This window comes from Trichinella spiralis, assembly GCF_000181795.1.
Source record: "Trichinella spiralis strain ISS 195 chromosome Unknown Scfld1, whole genome shotgun sequence".
In the NCBI taxonomy this organism is placed as follows: domain Eukaryota; kingdom Metazoa; phylum Nematoda; class Enoplea; order Trichinellida; family Trichinellidae; genus Trichinella; species Trichinella spiralis.
In genome coordinates this window covers 1,129,374-1,140,239 of record NW_003526940.1, presented here as the reverse complement: position 1 = coordinate 1,140,239, position 10,866 = coordinate 1,129,374, and the positions used below count along the sequence as shown (strand labels likewise).

The window sequence follows — 10,866 nt, the reverse complement described above, 5'->3', positions numbered from 1 at the left end:
GATTCAGCGTCCTTGATATGGACGTGGTTAAGAAAGCTCCGGGTGCCCCCAAGCCGGCAGGTCCCATAAATGAGGCAGAGCAAAAAAGACAAGCAGAATTGATGAAGCAGGCTAGCATTGCTGTCCAGTCAGCGTTGGGTGAACAGGCATCTGCTGCAGGTAGGCGTGTCTTTTTCGCTCGTCATGGTGAACGAATGGATCGTGTTTTCCCTGCTTGGACGCGGTTGTCTTATACAGAATCTGGAAATTACAAACCGTACGACATGAACATGCCAATATCGATGGTTCCACGATTGAACGGAGTTAATGATTTTTATGATGATCCACCGATTACTGAACTTGGTTATTTTGTATCCCAGTTGATTGGACGAGGGGCAAAATTGAACTGCATAAACTTCGACACTGTCTACTGTAGTCCAGCACTGCGATGTGCGCAAAGTGCGCACGGGATGTTGAAAGCATTTACTAAAACAAAGCCAAAAATTTGTATCGAACCAGGATTGTTCGAATATATGGGGTGGTATAAAGAAGAGAATTTGAACTTCCTGAGCACTTTGGAAATGGCCGTACAAGGTTATGAAGTAGATCCTGATTATTTTCCAGTGATCAGTTGTGAGGATTTGAAAACGAAATACAAAAATGAAACTATAGAAGAATATTACAAACGTACCGGCGATGTGATTAGTAGTATTCTGAGCAGGCATACCAAATCACCGTGCAATATATTATTTGTTGTTCATGCACCTACCCTTGATGCAGGCAGTCGATTTTTGACAAAGAAAACAGCGAATGTGCCGGATTTAAATGATTTGAAACAAGTTGGTGTCCATTATCCATTTGGATCTGTTGTGGCATTAGAAGAGAACAAATCTGACAATACTTGGAAACTTATGCACTGCGCTTTGCCATCAATTTCTTTCTTGGACTGTACTAACCGTATCGATTTCAAATTTTTCAATCGTCCTTAAATTTAATCTGAAATTTGTTGTCTCCAATCGATAAAGTTATTTTTTGTTTTTGTTTTTAATATTGCATTAAAAATTTGTTACCATAAATTTTCATTTTCATTTGACATACAATGATCCAAGAAACCCCATAGCATTTGCACAAGAAACATTGCACAAAACAGCATACTGATGATTGTGCATGTTTTGTTTTACTATTTTAATAGAAAACAAATACTGAATAACAAAATGCGGTTGAATTTCATAATAGCTTTATGTGCTTTTGGATCAAATTTCTAAAGATATGTTGTTATAAGTCTGATCCTTTACACCTGAAATAGCCATAATGATTAACACCGTCCGTCATTTTATAATTGATAATTAAATAAAAAATTGTTTTTTTTGGGGAGAGGGGCGTTTTTTTATAAATTAACTTACAAATTATTTTCACACTCATTTATTTGTTTAATGAATAGATAAGCATTTTTGTGAATGTGAATAATTAAAATTTCTTTACTTTTTGGCTCTTTGTTTTTGCTCAAATTTTATCCAAGTTACTTATTATTGACTTAATATATTGTATAATCTTATTTTTAATAAAGAGGAATGAATTGAATATTATTTGCATAACTGAACAACTTGCGGAAAAAAACTGATAAATCATTTTTGGTGATGACAATACTAGATATTCAGAAAATTTTGAAATTGGTATTTCAAAAAACATGAAAATAAAATATTTTGAATAAAAGCATTAGTTTGCTTTTAAATTGGGCAATAATTTTCAGTTAATACTACAGTTTACAGTTAATAATGATTATATATTTTAGCAATAATGTTTTTGCCAGAATTGTTAATACATTTTTGAAATTATCTATAAAAACGTAAAATGGTCCATCTTATCTACTGGCATATCTTAATAAGTAGACATGTCATGACAAATGTGGAAAATGGACAAATGCTAACATTTGCCAAGCTCTTTTGGTAAATGTTAACACTTAACGCCTACGGTTCGAAAATGTCGATAACGTATGCCTTTCGGCGAGTACTGTTTTAATGGTCTTAAACAGATGTAATCAGCAACGAAATATATTTTCCAGAGCTGGCTTTCAAATTTCACGGACTTTGCTATTGTCCTGAAACATTGTAGATTCTGATGCTTCTGGTTCTATCGACCGGCTATTTGTTCCATCACTCATATTTTCTCAATCACCTAATTCAGTCGTTGTTGATCTTTGATCGTTTGGATCGTTATCGTTTTTGTTTTGGTCAGATTTAAAAAATTCCATTCTTTGGCGGCTGCTATTCGATGCGGCTTTGCTGAGATCAGACTCCACGCCGTTGCTAGTTGTTTCTTCTGCACAGGAATCATCGTCACCACAATGCAAATCTTCTTCCATAATTGAAATCATAATCAGTTTAAAAGTAATTTTGGCATCAAATTTGGGTCATTATCGACACGTGGTTCTCGACTAAACATTAATAAGTAGGGACTTCGTTGGATTGGTGGCATCAACGCTGATGTTAATTTGCCACTGCACAAATTTTAATCCTAGGGACCAACTGTTTGAATCGCTGTTTTTCATCCAGATTGCAAGCTTCTCCTTTTCTACGCCATTTAGTTGTTTTACCCCTCCCTGACTCTGCGGATGACGGGGTCAACCATTAAATAAAATTCGTTCCTGGCCATAAGCATTTTAGTTCAGCAATGAGAGAGCTTCCGAACTCACGGCCGCTATCAGATTGCAGTATGGCAGGGGCTCCAATCAGGAGAAAGACGTCAAAGAGATTTTGAGCCACCTCTTCACTGCTCTTAGACGTCAATGGGCGCAGGAAGCAAAATTTACTAAAATGGTCAACATAAGTGATTAAATAGTTGAACTTGCCATCGGGCATGGTTTGGTAGTTGATAGGATTCACTTGTCCCATTGACATAATGCTACTGCTAACAATTGACTTTACTACCAAACCCTTGGGGATCTTCTTTTTTCGTTTCAACTGACAGTCTTTACAACATCTTATGCAAATTTTACATATCTCCAATGTAACGTTGGCCCATTTCTTTTTTACCTCCAAAAACGTTTTCCTTTCTCCACCGTGACCAATACGCGAATGGGTATCCCTAACGATGGAAAACATCTTTTCAAATGTTTTTGAATTTGTCGAATTGCGCCATTTTTTCTTTTTCGAATCAATTTATGCCCTTCTACAACAATGAACAATCCGAATCGTCTGTTGAGATTATGATCCCCTGCAGAAGATGTGCCTTTTGCCTGGATCCAAAGAAGATCGTACACAATTTTATCGTACGTTGCCTGAGAGTATATCACGTTGATTCCTGACTTTTCAGTCACAATTTCTTATTAAACTCTTGCTTCATATCCATTGCTAGGTATGAACAGTAATACAATACAAAAAAACGCTGCTTACGTTACACATATATATATAACTATACATTTTCCATAACCCTTTGGTAAATGTCAACATTTGTAAAAAGAGTTTTGACAAATATTATCTCTGTTAGCATTAGTCATAACGGAATAGATGGATACATAAGCACGGATTTTAATGCATTGTTTACGTGAACACTTTCACGAATTTCCAAAGTTATTAATCTTTAAGTTAGAGTGTAGAAAACATTTATTTCGTCAAAATTTTTTTTACAAAATTTTCGTTGAATTCAATGTAGGATTTTCATTTGCCCATTCACTTAAACTGCTACACCATTATAAATATATCCAAATCCAAATAAATAATCCAAATGCCTGCTTAAAAATCCCTTTCAATTATGTTTCTTGGTTTTCACTGGTTAACACATTTATTCATTAACAAATATAAATATTATTTAAATTTTATTTCATTGCTGCTGGGTGTATGTAAATGATGCATTTTCTAATTTTGATCATTTCAGTTTTTACTACAACTTAAATCATTTGACCACTTTTTAGGAAAATGTTTGATACTACGTTTGACAAATGCACAAATATTTGATTAGTGTACGCCTTTCAGCGAGTGTTTAGCATATAGCATTGAGCAACGAAATTTGCTTTTAAAAGTGAATAATATAGTTTCAATTTTTGCGTCAGGACAATAAAAATGAAAAAAATTTCCCACTCGCTTCCAACCGAAACTAAACACTCGCTGAAAGAAGATATTCATCGATTGTTTGGTATTTGCCAAACCGTAGCCACAAAATGTTAATATATGCCCAAAAGGTAATGAAATGTTAACATATGTAAATTTGCCACATCCGGTATAACAAATTTTTCTTTTACAGAAAACCAAACAAACAATTCTGCACAAAAGCAAATTGAATAAAATTGCAACAAACAATTATTATTGCATTGTTGCTGTTCGGGGAATTTGAGCAATAAAAACAGTGAATATGGGCCAAAAAAACAAATTATGCAATAGAGGTCGGTCAAGATACGCAGTCAGGTATTCCATTATGTGTTTAAGAGGTGGCCAGCTGCCGTGGCAGCTGCTTCATTAGACGACAACTGCCCCTAAAGACAATACAAATGCTCAGGATCATATTCGTTGTTGAAAAGATCCGTTACGCAGATGCCCCAGCCAAATGAAAGAAGTGAAACAAAAGCTGGAAAAACGAATAATATACAAAAAAAACTGCCTTAAAGTGAGTGATATGCAGAGTGACAGGAGAAAGTCGTCGCAGCTCAGGTAAAGTGGTAGTGAGGCCGTATTTCCCAGTTGTGGGAATACTGGACATCTCAGATCACAATACCAACGACAAATACGATAGTCACTGGTGTCATTGCCCTATAATCGGTGGAGATATGTGCATTTGTGTACTCTTCGATTCTTCTGGATCACTTCCTTTAATCGATATGAATCTATTGCCTTTGCAGCCCTCCCAAGAATTGCCCTCAAGTTGATTATAAGCCAAATAAATTTCTCTACAGCACTAATGTTCAGAATCAAACCAAATGAACAAAAAAAATACCAATGCAAAAGAATAAATTTGTCATCGCAAAGTTTATTACTAAACCTTCGGATATTGAAATTTGAGACAATACTTGGTGAACGAAGGAGAAAAAAGAAAAACAATTCAGAAGAGACAGACGACAATGCGCACAATTCAGCCAGCGACTGAAAATTACTGAACAATGAGAGAGAGAATACGCATATTATTATTATTACTGTCATGTGCACAAAAAGAAATGTAAATAAACTGACTTTAAAAAAGATGAAAAAGTTCAAAATTAACTGACATCGTCACTGTCACTTTTTTCTCACATTTCGCGCACAATAATAAACGGACACAGCAATCAAGGGAAAATGTACACGAGAAAATAAATAATTTGTTATATAAGTATACATATGTTACATATATATATATGCATATAACCATACACAATTTTGAGTAAATAGAACAATTTCCATGGAATATGAAAAGAAAAAAATATTAATCATAATAAGGGATTATAATTGCAATAAAGATGAATTTCACAATTTGGAAAAGTTTTTAAAAAAATGTACCAAAAATGCAAAAAAGGGAAAATGAACAAACGATAAACAAAAATACCAAAAGATAAAAGTTCTTAACAAAATTTTACAATTATTTTCAAAAAAAAGTTATTCAAAGCTATATACAAATTGTTTTTTACCCCCAGAAAACAGATTAAAAATGAAAGAGTAAATGTATACAAGCTTCAAGAAAATTTTTGTTATAATGAAAAAGTGTAACTTGCGTGCAAAAAAAATTATATATATTCATAAAAATATATGAGTACGTGCGGAAATTATGAATTAAAAAAATACCGTTTTCAACAAATGTATTTAGTAGAGAGAAGCTTTTTCCAAGCGTGAGGTACAAGTGGAAACGAAAATGATGAAACCCGTTTCGTCAAAAAGCGCGTACATTGCTTGGCAAAAGAGAAAAAAAATTATAGAACCAAAGACAACACAAACGTATATTTTGAATAATGAAAAATAACAATAAAGTTTGAAACACCGGCTGACCAACAAACAGTTAAATATTTCTTGCTGGTTTGCTGGTTCTTCATCCAGAAGGTCTCGAGGACAAGCGTTCAAGCTCTTCCAAAGTTTTAGCTTCTGGTGGAATAGGAACTGCCGAACCACCAGGGTAACGCACATTCATCAGGCTGAACAACGCATTTGAATGCTGGTACTTCATCTGATCTATATTCATCGGATTTGCTTAAAATTAAAAAAAATATGCTTTAATAAAAGAGCATCAACAATGTAAACAAACCATTTCGATAGCGATACTGGTTTAAAGCATGCTGTTGTTGTTGTTGCTGCTGCTGCTGCTGTTGTTGTTGTTGCTGTTGCTGTTGCTGCTGTATGAACAAAGCTCGCTGTTGGCGTAATGCATTCATCTCGTACGGAGAATGAAGGCCCATTCTAACTGGAGATGCTTGCGGATGTGCCATTGCATGCCGTTGTTGCACAGCTGCTGCAAACTGAGATTGCATTCCTTGTGCTATAGAGGAAAAAAACCGTTCACAAAAGAAAAACTAACACAACAAAGGCACTTATAAAATATTTTGTAACTAAATAAATAATTGCAACTGTATGTGAATGGGAAAGGGATAATTTCAAAATTTCTCTTCTATTCATATAAAGTAGAATAAAACACACACACACACACACACACACACACACACACACACACACACACACACACAAGTCGGTAATCACTCACCACGCATGATGTTCATCAGAACTGCATTAGCCGGCATTGTTGGCGTAATCACGCCAAACGACTGTTGCTGCTGTTGTTGATATACGGCGTGTTTCAGCATCTGCTCGTGAATGTAACGCTTTTGCTGCATTCGGCGAGCCACTTCCTGAGGACTTAGGGGACTGTGACCAGCGGAACCGGACGTGCCCATCGGTGGCATCACCAACGGCATCAGTGGACTAGCTTGACCATCTCTTGCAGAAGCGGACGTGCTGGGCGAACAACATACGGTCGACTGTTTGGTTATCGGCCTGTACTGTGCTCCATTGGGCAGGGGATTTTGTTCGTCCAGAACACCAGCAGCGTGCGAATCGACGCTTTTATCCGCCTGCTGTTGCTGTTGTCGCTGCTTCATCACCGACGTCGGAGTGAAATTGCCTCTCCTTTCCAAACCGTTGTTCAGCGAACTGTCCGCACGGCCAACTGTCGTCGGTGTACAACTGAGCTTAATCGACGAATCGGTTGTGGAACCTGGCTGCTGACAATGAGTCAAACCATCGGATGATCCGCTGCTTTGGTTTTGAAAAATCTGCCAAGCCAAAGGTTCCGGGCCGTTGAATGTAAAACTTTCCAACAATTTGCTCAACGGACCCAGTTGGGATGGATCTTGGCATTCCAGCATCGCGTTGATCACTTCAATCGGTATGTTGCGTTGGTGAGGCATATTTTGCGGCGAAGAGCCGGAAGAAGACTGCGCTAAAAAATCGGACCAAATTTAAAATTAAAAAGCAAAATAAAATAAAACAAAAGACAATCTCCCTACTATTACCCAACCCTTGCTGATTAGCAGCAGGGGACACATCGGCACTGCGTAGAGTTGCTTTGTATTTATCTTGGAAATTCGGCGTACCTTCATGGAAGATGTTTTCCGATTCGAAGGAAGACCCACAGCACGTACCAGCATTTTGGGTACCCCACAGAGTTGATTTCAAAGTGCCACTTTCAAATGATTCAACGTTCTTAAATTTTTTTTTCTGAATTTCAAATTCAAAAAAAAGTTCAATATTTAAAATATTTTAAAAAAATTACTTAACCAATTAAATTACAAATTACATTACAAAATTGTATTTTTTCCAGAAAAAAACTTATTGAACAATTTAAAATCCAATTACCGATTGATTGTTAGATTTCGGCTGCTGTTCTACCGGACATGAATGCAAATGCGAAGCTTCATTTCTACGCAACTGCAATTTCGCTGCACTGAACAGACCCTGATAAGGTGGAAATTTCAAATTTGTGAAAAATGTGTTCAAAAAAGAAAGTACAGCTCAAAATCATACTTGCAAAATAGTATTCGTCTGCTCGCTCTGAGTACCACGTTCTTTCAGTCCAGTTTCAATTTCTTCCAAACGAATCGCCCCGGGTATTGTTGGAACCGACTGGCTTGAACTTTCAGCTTCTACAGCATTAATTTCACCGAGTGAAGCTGTCGAATCAGGCCCATCACACAGTTGCTGTTTTTCCTCCGCCTTTCGTTTGTCACTGTTATCACCACCTTAAATAACAATCAAACCAAAAAAATACATTATTAATTAAACAACAATTTCTTAAACAATAATGCAACTAACAAATTAAATTAAAACACATAATAATAGCAGTAAAAAACTACCAGAAGTTTCGGAGTCAGCACTGGAGAAGAACTTCTTGAAACGACTGCCCGTCACTGCCTCTGTCTTTACATTGGTAATATCACCAAACTCATTCTAAAAATGTCAAATTTGTCACTACAGAAGCAAAAAAAAACAATAAATAAATAAATAAATAAATAAAATAAAATGCCTACTCCATTATAGAATTGTTCCATGAATTCGTTGGAAAAAATATCAAAAGGCATATCGTCGTTTATTTTCGTCGCCACTGAGTTTTCATTTTCTGTTGGCTCTGGAATTGTTGTTGTTGGCAACGGCTGAGGAGCTTTCTCAGATTCGTCAGAGCCGTTCACCATTGGTTTTTCCTTGTTGTCAGACTGTTTGTCCGGCTCTTCTTCAAATCCACGCAATTCCATCGTTTCAAACATATCCTTTGGCCCTTCGGTAACCCATTCTGGAAGGGTGGTGTTTTTTTCCGATGAAAAAGATCGACGATCACCGCCATTTCCACGTTGATTTGAAGACCAGTGGAAATTTCTCGACTTGAACTCTCGACTATTTTTGGTAGGAAAATTCGGATCCCTCCAATTATTATCGCTGCGATGCTGGGGACGTTGATTTCGTCCACGCATTCCATTCAATCCTATTTCAAAAAAAATTTACAAGAAATACAACCGAAAAAATTGGCATACCTCCATCTCTACTTTCTTTATCTTTGGCAGATGGCTGCTGTTTGAAGTGCTTTCCAATTATTGCTTGGCATCCAGCACCAAAGCTCCGCCGCTGAGGGCTCAGCACTAAACCATCGTCGTTTTCTGATTTCAATCGTTCGACTAAACAAACAATTTTATTGGGATGAAAATACAAAATCAATATTTTCACTATTTTCTCCTTCACCAATCGGAATCGGTGCCGTTTTGCTGCCCTTCGGTCGAAAGCCGGTGGTCGACTGAGCCGACCCGTCCGACAACCACAGACCCTGCGTCCAACGTTCTGCACGACCTTCACCATTTTTCCTTAAAATTCAACAGTGCAAGTTTTCAAATTGCAAATTTTCACATTCTCTCCCCCCCCCTTCGTCGTTTTACTCATTTTCCGCACTAATTAGCAGCTCGTCCAAAATATTTTTCGGCTTTCTCTGCGATGCGGGCAGTTTAGCAATTTCGAGCATTGTATCCTTAAAATGATGCATAAATCAAACAAACTGTCAATCGATGATGATTCTATTGTCAAACATTATGAAAAAAATAATAAAATATTCTGACACAACTGCGACTACAGATATGTAAATAGAAATTTTACAAGATTCTGTGAAATTTTTCTCTGGGCAAAAAAAAACATCAATTAAAATCAAACAGTAACCCAAATTAATTGTAAATGCTAAGAGTGACATATTAAATATTGTGGTGAAACTTAAAAAAAATTCACCCTACTTAGCTGTGAATAAAGATTTACTTTTCACTCACAAATATATGGTGATGAAGTTCAATTTAAATAACATTAAGCAGTACATAAAGACATAAATGTCGCTGAAATGATCAGCTTACCCTATCATATCTATGTCGAACACAACGATTTTCATTTTCTTCCTGTTTGGACATAATTTCTAAACAAGTACATTTTTAGGCAAAAAAATTATTGCTAAAAATCAAACAAAATCTGTCATTAATAACTACAGAGTAATACATTTTGAAACACAATCATTACCATCTATTGTTAAAATTATAAGTAGAATAATACACTTAAAACAGATAATCAACAAGCATTAACACATGAAGTTCATCTTAACAATGATTATTTCATTTTTAAAAAACTCTTACATGTTAAATACTGAAAGGTAAAATGTATGATGCTAAAAACAATATACGCATATACACTGCCCACTTACTTCAGCATCAACTCTAGAAGTAAAGAAACTACGGAGCAAATAAATAACTGTACAGTAGAAGATCTCAAGATGCGTAGTTCAGCGAAATGGCGCCCTATGTACACCTAAAACTTTAATTTTATGAAACTAACGACTATAGAAGGCAAACAACAATGTAATAAGTAAAAGCAAGTTAATGTTCAATAATGACCTTGAATACTACAGTAAGAACAAACAGAGTGGGTAAACAAAATGAAATAAATGCATAATCTGACAGAAAAAACTGAAAATAACAAAAAATAAGTTACTTGTAGAAATATTTATTACATATTTTTATTTTTTCATCATGTATTTATTTACTTCAAAAATCACGCGTTTTTATTGAAAATAATATGATAAAATTTCAAAATACGTTTAAAATACTTTGTAAACATTAAAAGCGCAGCGGAGAAACAAAACACGCCGTGTAAGCCATGCAGAGCACAAATCACACACTTAGCTTGAGCATAGCAAGCGATTACGGTATGTAAATATACAGTAGCCAATGTAAAGAAAAATAAATATATATTTTTATTTTTAATTCACGTGAAACGTATTGAAAAAAATAATAAAAACGAATTACAAAATTCTTAACTGTACGAATTGAATTTTCTATTCATTTCCAAACTACAGTAATTGCAATGTAAATAGTACTTGATACTATTTATTTTTTATATTTTGAAACTGTTTTTAATTAGCATT

At 35.5% G+C, this 10,866-nt stretch overlaps 3 protein-coding genes across 3 annotated transcripts; 1 reads left to right on the top strand and 2 right to left on the bottom strand.

The window, feature by feature from the left end:
- The first annotated feature begins 17 nt into the window (after positions 1-17).
- On the top strand, positions 18-968 carry Tsp_07328 (putative ubiquitin associated and SH3 domain-containing protein A). Its single transcript, XM_003381646.1, has one exon. The coding sequence runs from the start codon at positions 18-20 to the stop codon at positions 966-968; it is 951 nt and encodes a 316-aa protein (XP_003381694.1).
- A 1,178-nt stretch (positions 969-2,146) lies between these two features.
- Positions 2,147-3,080, bottom strand: Tsp_07329 (KRAB-A domain-containing protein 2). The gene is made up of 2 exons (XM_003381645.1): positions 2,672-3,080; positions 2,147-2,334 (listed from the first exon to the last, which is right to left on the bottom strand). The coding sequence occupies exons 1-2, from the start codon at positions 3,078-3,080 to the stop codon at positions 2,147-2,149; spliced, it is 597 nt and encodes a 198-aa protein (XP_003381693.1).
- Positions 3,081-6,010: 2,930 nt separating this feature from the next.
- Positions 6,011-9,840, bottom strand: Tsp_07330 (putative eukaryotic translation initiation factor 4E transporter). The gene is made up of 11 exons (XM_003381644.1): positions 9,806-9,840; positions 9,141-9,274; positions 8,951-9,091; positions 8,453-8,901; positions 8,279-8,372; positions 7,950-8,164; positions 7,782-7,853; positions 7,439-7,628; positions 6,631-7,365; positions 6,276-6,381; positions 6,011-6,122 (listed from the first exon to the last, which is right to left on the bottom strand). Exons 1-11 carry the CDS (start codon positions 9,838-9,840, stop codon positions 6,011-6,013), a joined length of 2,283 nt encoding a protein of 760 aa, XP_003381692.1.
- Positions 9,841-10,866: the final 1,026 nt, after the last annotated feature.

Bases quoted from the DNA above. Each gene is read 5' to 3' on its own strand.
- Tsp_07329 (XM_003381645.1), bottom strand. From the start codon at position 3,080: ATGTTTTCCATCGTTAGGGATACCCATTCGCGTATTGGTCACGGTGGA. The intron at 2,335-2,671 runs GTGAGTTCGGAA...CAATTATGGAAG, and splicing joins ACTGCAATCTGATAGCGGCC to AAGATTTGCATTGTGGTGAC.
- Tsp_07330 (XM_003381644.1), bottom strand. From the start codon at position 9,840: ATGAAAATCGTTGTGTTCGACATAGATATGATAGG. The intron at 9,275-9,805 runs GTAAGCTGATCA...TTGAATTTTAAG, and splicing joins TTCGACATAGATATGATAGG to GAAAAATGGTGAAGGTCGTG. The intron at 7,854-7,949 runs GTATGATTTTGA...GCGAAATTGCAG, and splicing joins AGACGAATACTATTTTGCAA to TTGCGTAGAAATGAAGCTTC.
- Tsp_07328 (XM_003381646.1), top strand. From the start codon at position 18: ATGGACGTGGTTAAGAAAGCTCCGGGTGCCCCCAAGCCGGCAGGTCCC.